The 14,153-nt window shown below is 36.8% G+C and overlaps 2 protein-coding genes across 2 annotated transcripts; both read right to left on the bottom strand.

The window, feature by feature from the left end:
• Positions 1–139: 139 nt before the first annotated feature.
• rmi2 (RecQ mediated genome instability 2) lies at positions 140–3,215 on the bottom strand. Its single transcript, XM_037791983.1, has 2 exons — positions 2,845–3,215; positions 140–911 (listed from the first exon to the last, which is right to left on the bottom strand). The coding sequence occupies exons 1-2, from the start codon at positions 3,122–3,124 to the stop codon at positions 760–762; spliced, it is 432 nt and encodes a 143-aa protein (XP_037647911.1). The 5' UTR covers positions 3,125–3,215; the 3' UTR covers positions 140–759.
• A 1,541-nt stretch (positions 3,216–4,756) lies between these two features.
• ubfd1 (ubiquitin family domain containing 1) lies at positions 4,757–11,672 on the bottom strand. Its single transcript, XM_037791982.1, has 7 exons — positions 11,548–11,672; positions 8,530–8,802; positions 8,223–8,431; positions 8,077–8,142; positions 7,830–7,935; positions 7,649–7,731; positions 4,757–5,160 (listed from the first exon to the last, which is right to left on the bottom strand). The coding sequence occupies exons 1-7, from the start codon at positions 11,561–11,563 to the stop codon at positions 5,050–5,052; spliced, it is 864 nt and encodes a 287-aa protein (XP_037647910.1). The 5' UTR covers positions 11,564–11,672; the 3' UTR covers positions 4,757–5,049.
• Positions 11,673–14,153: the final 2,481 nt, after the last annotated feature.

Raw genomic sequence — 14,153 nt, 5'->3', positions numbered from 1 at the left:
ATTGTAGTGAAGTAAAAAGTACTTTATTTCCCTCTAAAATGTAAGTATAAAGTATTAGGAGTACCTCAAAATTGTACTTGAGAAGATTTACTTTACATTCCACCGTCTCAGTCACATGCAGAAATTAATTTGGATAACATTTTTTGCTTTATTTGTTTTCTGCAGAAATCAAGTTTAATATTTTGTCCTTGAAAAACAGATTTGAATGTCCATCCTGGTGCAGTATGTACTTGAAAATCCGTGTTATCTTTATTTAATATTTGCACAACCATCTTATATCAGCTCTGAATGAATGCCAAATTATTACAAAGATGATGCTAGTGGTAAAATCGGACAAGATACTTCGTATAGTAAGTTAACGATTCCAAGACGCTTCCAAATCTGGGTGTTATTTTTCTCCCCGAAGCGTTGGCAGATCATTTTTAGAGGTAACACGAGGCCTACAGCTCCACTTCTTCTCTTCGAGACTCTGACCTCCTTGCTGTCGGAGCCCAGTGGGGAAACTAAGCATCACGCTTCACAGCATAAATACTGAATGCACAAACACAAGTCAGTTTTCTCAGTCTTAGTCACTCTTGCATCACACCTCCCAGTCAGAAGCCTGACATCAAGTAGAATCCGCTGTTCAGTCCTTTGAGGTAGTTTTTTTCCATTTGTCAAGAACCACTTCAATGCTGCATATACCCAGCTGGACCCACATGACAGGAGCAGGTCGTCCTGCCATCGGCGAGGCGGCGTTTTCCACCAGCAGCTCTGCGTTCAGGCCAGCACCTGCTGCAGCTCCTCCACCTCAAGCTTCCACATCCGTCTGTGCAGCGCGGAGAGCTCAGAGAGGTCTGCCATCTTCACGGCGCGGATGACTGGCTCCGGGGAGACGGCCGTGATGACACCCATCACCATGACATATTTGCCTGTAAAAACAGCAGCAGCAGGTGGTCAGTTGTTTAGTGACAAAGGATTCAAGAAAACGAGGACAGGAGAGGACGGTGATCTGAGGAGATGTGGCTGTTAGATATTCATGTGCAGTCGTTATTTTGAAGCTTAATGTTCCCTATTTAAACACAATTAACAATTTTCAGGACTAGCTGTGGTAGACTTTTATATACATAAACCAGGAATCGTCTGAATTGAATGATTACGAATAGACTGTGGTCTGATCATTCTCAACACTATTAATGTACAAACCATGTATAATAGGCAGTGGTTTGCCATTAGGTACGACAAAAGCCATGCCTTTATATATCAAACTACAGTGATGCTTATGAATTCGCAGTGTACATACAGTATCTCCATAAGAGTGTTGAAGCCTGAATAGACCTTTCTCATGGCAGACGGCTTAAATGACATTTAAATGGCATTGTTAATGTTATTAGTTTCACCTGTCCTGCTAAGATTTAAAATACTCTGTAAGAAAGGACGACAGCCTCATTTATTTACCAATATTGCATTTGTTTTGCTGTTTCTTTTTAGCAATTTTAGTAGGAACTTGAAGTACTCCTGGACTCTGGTGATATTTAAAATTTCCAGTTACTAGATATTATATACAAGCCTGCAGGCAGCATTTTTTTTTTTTTTTAATTAAAAAAGGGAAATTTCACTTTCTTTCCTCTGAGACCAGATAAATCCAGATCTAGATGGAGAATAAAACAGCAAGATCATTTATCAGATTTATTATTTTCTCACACAAAATAAAGGTTTCACAAATAAATTGGATACAGAACTGTATGTGGTCTTTACACTTTAACTGGTCCAAGTAGAGCTTTTTTAAAATCTAGACCTGGATTTTTTTATATGGTCTAGACAGAGGGAAAGCAGTGAACCCTTCCATTTGCCTGTTTTCACAAATAGAATAACAGGGTTTAAAATAATCTCAGGTCACCATGACTGCTTTAACCTGCTTGTAGACCATGTGGCTAACAAAAGAGCTACCCATGACACCCCATGCTTTTGACACTTGTCATGTCAGTTGATATTATTGTGCAACTGATTTGATAACCGATTATTTTTCAAGAAAAAAAATGCCAATTCTCTTGTTCCAGCTTCTTATTTGTGAGGATTTGCTGGTTTTTCCATTTTATTTTATTGTAAATTTAATTTCTTGGAGGTTTGGACTGTTGGTCAGACAAAACAAGAAATTTGAAGATGAGACCTTGTACTATCTTCTGACATTGTATAGACTAAATGATTCATTGATTAATCAAGTAAATAATATTCAAAGTATTAAAGGTCCCATATTGTAAAAAGTGAAATTTCCGTGTCTTTTATATTATAAAGCAGGTTCAAGTGCTATATAAATACTGTGAAAGTATCAAAACCCTCAATATACAGAGAAATACACACGGCCAGTATTCAGAAATTGTGCGTTTGAAACAAGCTGTCAGGATTTCTGTCCATTCGTGATGTCACAAATATACACTATTTAGACCTTTACACAGTTTTAAACGTAAACATTCTAAATGTGTCCCAGTTAGTTTCCTGTTGCAGTGTATGTAAATAACATCAGCTGACAGGAAGTAAAAATGGACCCAAATGTTGCCTAGCAACGCAATTATGTTGCAATTCCATTGAAATGCACTAAAACGGAGTGTTTTAGGCAGGGGGTGGAATACAGGCATATTCAAGAAGACAGTATGAGGAAAATAATGTGTTTTTTCAACATTAAAGCATGTAAACATGTTCTAGTAGAAACCCAAAACACAAGTATGAACCTGAAAATGAGCACGATATGGGACCTTTAAAGTACAGTAGTTTTTTATTAAGAACTATAGGCCTGGTTTGGTGTATTTTTGTAGAAAACTGAAATATAATAAAACCTAAAATAGACGAATCAGGAACCAGCTTCACCTTGGGCCAAACATGGTTTCCCTTTGGGGATGTTATTGACGCCTTGAACAGCGAAGGTGCCCGTCTCATCCATCAGTAGGACGGTGTTTGTGTCCAGCTGGACCTCCAGGACGGTCCCCTGCATCCACACCAGAGAGACCGGCAGAGAGCGACCCCTGCCCGGCCTGATAACATAACCATCCCCGCTGTCTGCTGCGGTCCCCCGGCTCTCTGCCGTCCTCAGCTGACTGGACAACACTTTCACCGGCGGTGGCCGTTTCCGCTCTACGGTTGTATTCATTACCGACTGCTACTGTCGTTTTAACGTCGGTCCAAGGCTGGAGAAGTTTGCATTACCCGCTTCCCGCCACGCATAGTTCCATACCGGAAATTGTGGGCATGTTTTTACCGGAAACAATAACGTCAGTTCCGGTCTGGAATCCTTCAGAGTAAAAGCGTCATGGTTTTATTTTTTGTTGTTTTTTACATTTATCCTTTGATATTACAATATATTTGTATTAATTGTTTTTTTTTTATTTGTTTGTTTGTTTTATTGACACAACAAACATTAATTACTTATTTATTGTTTTCTTCCATTTACATGCATGTTCTTTTTAAATATCTATATATTGTAATTTGCTTAATGAATTGTATATATGTATGTATATGTTTTTGTTTTTATTTTGTTCTTTTTTATTTGTATTTATTATTTATTATTGAATTGACGCTTTGGCAATATTGTTCACCTGACAGTCATGCCAATAAAGCAAATTGAATTGAATTGAATTGAAAAATTGAAAAGCGGCACCTCAGTCTCTGACGATTAACCATTGCACTAGAGATGCCCACTGTACAATTCCTTTTTGAGAATAACACAGGAGTATTTTTGGATAACATGTGCATTAAGAATCACACATTTTAATGTAATAATGTTAGAAAATAGGGCTTATAAACAAGTTTTTTAACTTCCTACAGTTTTGTCTTTTATGGTAATTTTCAACTTTTGAAATATATGTCATGGTAAATGAGGAATTGCAACCCATGGCTTTACATCCTATTTGATTTTGAATTCAATGAATTTAATAGAATACGTATGAGATCAAAAAGATTAGTTTTGTGTCTAACTCCATGTGTTTAGTGAAATAGGAACAGATATAACTGTGTTGTGTTATTCACCAATAGTCTGCAACTTGAGTCTCAATGGTGGTGTGAACTGCAAATTATAAAAGATGACTAATGTTGGGAAACTGGTAGGAAGCGCAAACATCCTTTCACTATGATGAATTCTACTCAAAAATACAAAGCTGCTTTTAAACCATGTATTTTAAAAATACAGGGCTGTTTATTTATCTGTTGTGCTGTCTTGAAATAATACACCAACTGCAAGTCATGAAAATACATGACGCATGGATTTATCACACATGGATTAATGACCTGGGAAATAAGAAAGTTTGGAATACTATCCTAATGTTTTTTTGTTTTTTTTAAACCATTATCATTTCCTCTCTTTATAGGTGTTCTGTTGAATAAAGCCCTGTGTGTGGGGTACATGGAAACACAGTTCGATGGTCGGAGACCAAGTATTTTGGGCATCATATTAAAAGGTTATGTTTAATATAAGCCAAACACCACACATCACATCACAGCAGGGCTGGAAGGCCCTGTAAATACAGGGAAACCATGCAGGAAAATATGCTGCAGTCTGCAAGGGACCTGCTACTTGGGAAATTTATTTTTCAGCAAGACAACAACCCTTTAAAAGGCCAATGTTAAAGTCCTGGTGGCCAAGTCCAGACCTCAATCTATTTGTGTTAGAATGACTGGGATGACCTGCATTGTTCACTTTGGTTTCTAACAAAGAGAATCAAAAATAAATGTAGACAAAGTTTGGGAAGATACAACACTGAATACAGAAAGGACAAACAACGGTGGATTCATTTCATTAAATAAGTTTTATTTCTTTAAGAATAACTGAAGAAAAGTGTTAGCAATTTCTGTACAATTGTTTCATCATTTTCCCTTGGATTTGCTGAAAACCTTGAATGATCAACAGGGCTGAGAAATGTTATGCTGCCACATAGTGCACTTTTAACCTAAAAACAATATGATTAGTCCACAGGCATCCGTCCGTTTCCTTCGAATGTATTCCAAGAAGTTCCTTAAGCCTTGCTGTTGACTGTTTTCATGGGCTCCTCCTCGCAATCCCAGTTCAAAAAAAGAGGCACATTAGAAATACTGCCATTTTCCAAGGACTGTGTCTTTGATTGCATCGACAAACTGTGCAGGCACCCAGTAGACCCAGTATTGAGACGCTTCTGTTGGACCCAACTGGAAAGCCTTCACAAGAGGAAAGAAATGGGTGCATGATTTTACGGATACGAACAAAACTGTTATTAGGGCTGTAACATCGTAGTCGACTAATCGGTTGTTTTGGTCTTAGTCGACCAAGCTGTATTTAAACTGGTGCTTTTGTGTAAGACCTTTCAATTAAATAGACAAATTCCTCTGCAGTATACTACATCCCTCTTCCAAAAGCCATTCTGAAGTGAAACAAAATAATTAATTACTCCATACCTCTTTCTTTTTAACTTCAAAAGTTGAAGTAAACAGGGTGAATCACTAATATCAATGATGGGCTTGCTATTTTAGAAGAAAAGCTCCCTGCCCACTGACATTTGAAATCCTCATCTCGTCTTCCATCTACTCCACATTATCAACTCCTCAGTGATGCAGGAACACGCTCTGAGCGAGTAACTGGCATCACATTTCATTCACGAGCCAAAACATTGTAACACAAAGCAATGTCATTGTGATTCCACCATTCTGCAGTTTGTATCCATCCAGTGTACATACTGTGATCCATGTGCCATGAGAGACAGCTGAGGTTTACAGGAATAAACTCCCACACATATTTATTGGATCTGTCTTATCTACATGTTCAGTCAGTGGGAGGTGGTAGTAAACCTCATGAACGAGGAAGCAGAAGATAAGGAATCTGGAAATTACCTAAAACTTTCACAGTAACTAATCTCATGATCAGCATTTTTTCTTCAATGCACCTGTGGCCAACAGCCATGAGATTCACAGCATTATACTAGTATACTAGTGTGAACAGCACTGCGATCTGACCACTTTGAAAGCTGTGTGTTTACTCAGCTGACAGAATCATCAGCTGAGCTTTATTACATTCTCCTAAAATGTATATTCTATCAGTGCTGCTATGACACTTTATTTTGTTGAGATCTCGATCTCCACGAGACTGGTCCGATTCAATTAAGTTACTTGTTCTGGGATTTCCATTTCACTGACAAAGAAGAACACAACGCCTTCAGACAGAAAGGTTAATCTAGAGAAAGCGCTGACATTTCCCGCTCCACTGCAGAGCTCAAAACAGCAAAACGATGACCCCCATCACTCTGATGAACACACACTACAGTGACTTCAGAGAGCAGCTCAACCTGCACTGTTCACTCACACAAGAGACCTTTTATAGACAAAGCATAACTGAACTAAACACATCGTACCACAACAAACATATCTGCTCTGTTTTTTCGCTGTTCCCTATACAGTTATCATAGAAACTTCTCCTTATTCATTTTGCTTTGTTACATGACCCATAGGCATACAGGTCTCAACCTCGGAGCATTACAACTAGGGATGTCACAATACCAGAAATTTCAATAGCAATACCAGTGAAATTCCACGATTCTCGATGCCCAATTCGATACCACGGTAAAAAACAAAATACTAAATCCCATATACTTTAACATCCTCTCATTTATTACTGTTTGCATACTGGTTTTTGTGAATCTATTATTAATCCCTGAAGATCCGACTCAAGTTTTTTGCCAAAAACTCAGTTTTACAAGATTTAATTTGAACACATCATGATAACATTACAATTTACCTTTGCCCAACACTCATTTTTACAGAATAGAGACTGAACTAGAGATGCACAAATACCGATACTGGATCGGATATCGGGCCGATACTGACTCAAATAGCTGGATTGGGTATCGGTGACAATGGGGCCGATCTATACAATTCTATTTTTATATACAGGTACTATATACATTATATACTGGAATTGTAATTCTTGTTTAAGTTTTGACCAATTTGTTGCTGCATTAAAACGGTTTACCTTTGAATTGTAATTCCTATTAATTTTTTGTGCACGATTTATTAATTTAATAGAAATCAATACAAATTTCATCCATGTATTTATTTGTTGCTTTTTGTTTTACAAAGTCAGAAAGCAATGTTGAAGTCAAGCCTGATGTTTCCTTACACATAAAAGAATGATCCCAGCCACTTCTACACAGTGAGGCCTACAGCTCATTTATCAAACACTGGTATCGGATCGGTATTCGGTATAAGCCAATACCCAAAGCCCAGGTATCGCTATCGGGACTGAAAAAGTCAAATCGGTGCAGCATCATAATGTAACTCAATGCAACCTTGTTAGCTGTTAGCTCCGTTGTTTAGCCAAGCAGGACTGTGCTTCCCATCAGCTGCTACAGTAACAGCTAATATTACTAGCTGTATTACTAGCTGTCCTCCTGCCGATGTCAACACAGATTAGTAGTTCACAATATAGCATTATCAAGAAACTTTTCTTTGGTCCCGTTACAGGACACCGTTAGTCTGGAGCCCTGATCCCTAGTACCTACGGTACCGCAGGTATAGTAGAAGAACGAGTACCGTCACATTTTCCGAATTTTGGCATCGACTTGGTACCGAAGTATCGGTTCCCGGTACATCCTGAATTACAACTTTTCATAAAACAGAGAAGTCTGATGTGCAGGTCGCGACAAGAAACACTTACCATCATGTGATAGTCGTCATGGTCTTCGATGGGTTCAGACACTACGTTTTTAATGGAGCCCATTGGGACTTTCTCCGTTCTCTCTGGAGAGATGAACATACACAGAAACAAAGTCATTTTAATCATCAGCATCTTTGTGTTGCAGTGAATTTGGCTAAAAGGAGGCCAGCTGTATTCTCACCCTTTGTTCCGATCCACAGCTGATCCTGCTCCAGTTTGAATGTGAGTCTAACTTTTCCTCCGGACTTGTTAAACATTCCGGATAAAGGCACTGTAGGTAATCGTTCCTGTTAGCAGAAAAAAGCCAGTTAGTCTTTGTGTCAGGTATTGAAATCATAGTTAACGTTCATCTGTGATAACAACGTTGAACTGCCGTGGCGGTCAATACAAGACAAACGAAAGCAGGGATTGACCTCATCTTCTCTCACCTTTGTTCCTTTAATAGACGTCATTATGTCATCTGGTTTACCTTTGTCCAAAACTTTCCTGTGTTGCTGAAATAACAGTGCCGGTTTAATATCACAAAACTCCATAAATATTTTACTCTATTCTGCAGAACCGCCATTAATCTTACCTTTTGCCTGCATAAAGGCTCTTTCTTGTTTTCTTCGGCTTTAACTTCCTGCTGAACAACCTCTTTGGGTGTATTCACCGCTAATACATCATTTATTGTAGATCCTACCACCATTATTTTTGCACCATTTGTAATCTTTATTTCACGTAGAGTCTTGTCCTCTGGAAGCAACCCTTTGTACATCACTTTCTGCATTGCAGGTGGAAGACCTAGGAAGACATAGGGGAGCGTTTACTTTAAGCTTTGCTGATCACTCTAAACAGCCGCTATAACATTTCATTGAAAGTGAACTACTGTGTGTTCTCACCAGTGAGTGAGTGGATCCTCTCTTTTAGCTGCGCTCCGGTGTTATCGACAGGAATTTTCAGATCATATTTATTCTTGTTCCAGATAATCTTCAAGTCCACTTTCTCCAGGTCGTCATCTGCGTCGTCCCCGTTGCTAATACTAGAGTCCTGAGTTGTGGAGTCTCCTGCATCTGTGTGAACTGTAGCTTCTGTGTCACCTTTTTCAGCATCCTCACCTGGTGCTTCGGCTTCTTTTGGCTTTGCCTCAGTCTCCATTATGACTTCTTCACTTCCTGGAAGAGCATGAAGACATAAATTCAGTGCACAGTTGTTACTCCTCAGAATAGTATTTCCCCACAGAGATGCAAATATTCAGAAACACACATCTGGCGTGTCCTACTAACCACAGAGATAATCGGCATGCATGTGCGTCTTGCAACAATGACATTTAAACAGTGTATGCAGTCTACACAACACTGATATCAGTGTTTCGAGGAATCCTATGTTATTCTTTCTGTTTAGTAATACCACCACGCTCTCACTCTCTCTCACAGAAAGGATCATATTTATTTATTTGTCTCTGCCTCTAACGTTACTTATTTAAAAACCTCCATAAAAAATTATAAGAATACTTTATTTACATAAAATCATCAGAGAAAACATCAAAAAAGAAGCATGTACTATAGTGCTGTTTGTACAACCTAATGGTAATGTCTGGCTGTAACCACAATTAAATACGGCCAAATGAAGCAAAGTTTCACTTAGTTTGTGAAACTGAAATTGAAATGTATTACAGTCTGTTAGTAATGACACAAGCAAATAGGCAAAACAATACAATAGAAAGGCCATTAGTTCCTACAAAACAATACAGTAAGATAACACAACATTAAATATTTCCTATCTGCTTAAAAGTTGTAGGCTTAAACTAAAACTTATTACGCCTTCGCTTTGAGCAATACACAACCTATTTGGTGTAACAATATAACAGCCTGCAAAACATATTATATTCCAATCATACTAATGCCAAAATAATATTTTAATCATACATTTTGCTAATTCAATTATTACTTTTTATATCTACAAAGTTTCCTACGACTTTTTAGGTCCTCACTTTCCACCAATTCCCCCCCTACAATAATTTATATAATGATAATTTCTTTTACACTGGAGGTGGAGGTGAATATTTACCACCTCCACTGATAATGAAAAAACTATTTTTTTGTGAAATAAAATATTAGAGCAGCTATGCTATTTCACGCAGCAAATGCCAGATATTTAATGTGTGGCTATAACGAACAAATATCAAATTGTTCAGGAGAGAAAAATGTGTCCGGACCTCAGGGAATGAAATTAGCACCTGCCACCTGCCAAATACAGGGTCAATGTTGGCTGTGGCAGGGAAAAATTTCGAGACACCTGCCACCATGGCAGGTAGGTGTTCCTTATATTAACAAATATTATATTTTTAAAGCAATTCCTAAGCTAAAAATAGTTTGAGATTAAGGTTACATGATATATGCCATGTTTCTACTGTCTGGTACCGCTGACTCAGCGTTTACAACAAGCGTTCTACTTTTAGATTTCAGAAGTGCCAGACAAAATAATTGAGTGGCCAGTAAAAATGTTCAGTGACAAAGTGGCAGGTGAGGAAAAACCTGAATTTCAGACCCTGCTGGACCTGTATGGCTCACCAAGAGAAAAAAAACTCTTGGGGGAAACCCAGCTCACTTTTTGTTTCGTTTTTTAAACATCACAGTCCTCTCAAGTCACATTGTCCATCTCTAAATTTATTTTTGACTTTATACATAATTTGTACCATTTTATATAATATACCAATCTCTTAATTTTAGAGCCTGTAATTTTAAACAACACAGTGAGTTCTTAATAAGTAGTATGTTTACAATGATCGTGGTTTACCACCTCCACTGATAATGAAAACACTTCTTTGTGAAATAAAATATTCCACACAGCAAATGCCAGCCAGATATTTAATGTGTGGCTAACGAACAAATATCAAATTGATCAGGAGAGGAAGTCTGGACCTGTATGACTCAGCAAAAAAAAAACTATTGGGGGAAACCCAGCTCACTTTCTGTTTCGTTTTTGACACATCACATTCCTCTCAAGTCATATTGTCCATCTCTAAATTTATTTTTGACCATTTTAAAATATACCAATCTCTTAATATAAAAGCCTATAATTTTAAACACAAGTGTTGACAATTTATTTTGTTATGCTTTTCATTGTATGTAAATACTACTTGTTTCTGACTGTCCACATGATCATTATCTTTTTCTTTATTTTATTCTTTTGTATTCTACATGTTCGAAATACATTTTTAAATGAAAAAAAAAATTAAATTAAATAAAAAACAATTAATAACAATATATTGCAATATCAAAGGATAAATGTAAAAAAAAAAAAATAAATAAAATAAAATATAAAAAAACATGAAGATCCATCTCTCTCTCTCTCTCTCTCTTTAGTGGGTTTTCTAGCTCTTTCCATCACTGTTTTTTGTTTTTTTTCTCCATCTAGGCAGCAGTTCTTCCTTGTGTGTTGGGTGATTATTGATCAATACAACTGAACCACGTCTGAACTAAATAAACATGCTTCTTTATGCTATAAACACTGGATCCTGGGTTTGTTGGCCTTTACTGGTTATAAAACTGGTCACGTTAACGTCACAAACTGTTTGTTGCTACTTCGTCATTACCATTCATAACCTAACCACATTTTAGTTTCCTCTTTAACAGCAATAACCACTTTAAAACACTAACACTAGTTAAATCTAACATTCACTTCCACTGAATCTAGCTGAGTAACTGTGTGACTGCTGTTAGCAGCCCGTTAACGTTAGCTACAGCTAACTGCTGAACATTAAAACGTTACGGAGAGACGTTCATTTACATAACATTGTATTAATAGCGTCATATATTAACATGTCAGTTACTAACATGTGTTATTCCGTTAACAGTGTTTAAGATAAAGGTGAAGATATGAAGAGAGAGCTGCTGTATTTATCTCAATATACCCACCATCCTGCGTCGCCATGATGATTGTGTACAATGTTGTAGGTTGAGACAAAGATAGTACATGAGAGCAGGATGGTGATCTGACATTCAGGAAGTAAAGAGGAGTCGACCGCTACGAGAAGTTTGTTGTTCAAGCGGACATTTTTCGTGTGACAACAAAGAAGAAAAACTATTTTTAAAATTACATAACAAGTATCGTTATACGTATTGTTACAAAGTTAAAATATTTGTCGTTTTAGTTAGAAAAAAAAAATCAAATAAAGTTTTTATTTTTTTTTTTACAAAAGTGGTTGTATTTATGACGAAGCAAATATTGTCTTAAGCTAATGTAATTTTAATGCAATTTTGTCGCAAAACAGCGATTTTAATTATACTATTTTAAAACACGAAATGTTGTAATCTAGTCACATACGGGCATTTTTTTGGGCAAACACGGAAGTGAGTAGTACTGAATCCTCTCGCTTTGCTAAGCGTCTTCGTTGTTGTGGCAGCAAGAGCAGCAGACACCGAGAGGTGGCACTTTACTCAATGGCTATTGGTTCAGTTTTTTCTTCTTCCTTCAAATTGAATGGCGTTTTGGATTAAAAATGATGCATTATCGCCAACTATTGGATTCTATGAAACACCTCCAACTATAGCATAATACATAATAATAAAAAATGTACGAATCTGAAATTGTGCAACAAAAAATGGGACAAATAGACCAAACAGACTGGTCTAAATATGCAGGTTCAACAATTTCTGATTAATTAATGGACTCATATGACTTGAACTTAATAATATTAATTGTAAGAATCTGAAATTATGCAACAGAAATGGGACAAATAGACCAAACAGACTGGTCTAAATATGCAGGTTGAACAATTTCTGATTAATTAATGGACTCATATGACCTGAACTTCTCATACATAATAATATTAATTGTACAAATCTGAAATTATGCAACAGAAATGGAACAAATAGACCAAACAGACTGGTCTAAATATGCAGGTTCAACAATTTCTGATTCATTAATGGACTCGTATGACTTGAACTTCTCATACATAATAATATTAATTGTACAAATCTGAAATTATGCAACAAAAATGGGACAAATAGACCAAACAGACTGGTCTAAATATGCGCAGGTTGAACAATTTCCGATACTTTAATGGACTCATATGACCTGAACTTCTCATCTCTAATACCACTTATCTCTTGAAAACAACTTCTAAGAGTGATTTTAACTCTCTGTGGCCTGCTGCTTTAAAATGCAACTCATTTTACTGTTAATTTGACATGCTTTTTGGTAATTGCTCTTTCATGATTATTATATTCATCACTGTTTGGTTGTCTTCATCATGTGGAAACTGCAGGCTTGTGATTATAATTGCAGTTTTTGAATAGATTCTATTAGTCATGAAATTTCCTCTAATTATCAGCCAATCAATGAGACTGAAATTAATTAAAAAATAAAAACATATTAAAATTAAAATACTGACTTTGATGTAGTTTTATTAATTGTGAAGCACTTTTTTTTGCAGTAGAAATAACATTTATTGGCATTATACGCAATGAACAGAGTAACGATTGGTGGAAGAAGTACTCAGATCCTCAACAAGCAATACCACAGTGTATTTAATAGTACAAACTATTAGCATCAAAATACTAGTAAATAAAAGTAGGCTACTCATTATGCAGAAGGGCCCATTTTAGAATAATGTATATTATATAATTGAATTATAATTATTGATGCAATACATCACTTCAGGGTGGGGCTTATCTATTATATACATTATGCTCCAGGCTTTTTTTAACCATCTTCTGAGTCAAATTTATTTATGTTCAGGAGCTGAGGCAATTTATCTTTGTGTAGATTTCAATAGCAGGATAGCTGCTTTTGATGAGTATTTAAAGCGGACATATCATGCTCATTTTCAGATTCATACTTGTATTTTGGGTTTCTACTAGAACATGTTTACATACTTTAATGTTAAAAAAACACAGATTTTTTTCCTCATACTGTCTTTCCGAATTTGCCTGTATTCACCCTCGGTCTGAAAGGCTCCATTTCAGCGCCTGTCTGTTTAAGAACCTCCTCCCGAAAAAGCTCAGTCTGCTCTGATTGGTTTGTGAGAAAAATATGGTGCACCTTTGCAATGGTATTTCTCAAGCCGCTGGTAGGGGGCATATTCTCATTAGGTTCGATTGATTCGTACCGTGCTGGAGTACAATTGCCCACTCTCTCCATTCCCCTGCTGTTCATCTTTCACATTAGTAATGTTGTTCTGTACCGGAGTACACTTGTGTCATCTTCTACGTGACATTTTTTTATGTTTATCGTTGCATTATTCAAATTCACTAACCAACCACCGTCAGGCCAACAACCGATGATTGCAGATATATTTGTGCTTGTGTATATTCTAATGAGCATGCATGTGACATAGGACGGGGAGTTACATCTGAATGGCTTGTTGTCTTAATTTATAGTTTGTGGGTTGGTAGGCACTCCAGATACCCAAATGTATGTGAACAAGCACTGAAAAAGGGAGTTTTTCATGATATGTCCCCTTTAAAAGAAGTGGAAGAGGTTCCTTCCAGAGGCTCTTTGGATGATTTTGTAAACAAGC

This window comes from Sebastes umbrosus, chromosome 14, assembly GCF_015220745.1.
Source record: "Sebastes umbrosus isolate fSebUmb1 chromosome 14, fSebUmb1.pri, whole genome shotgun sequence".
Lineage (NCBI taxonomy): Eukaryota > Metazoa > Chordata > Actinopteri > Perciformes > Sebastidae > Sebastes > Sebastes umbrosus.
This window is presented reverse-complemented; position numbering and strand designations above follow the sequence as displayed.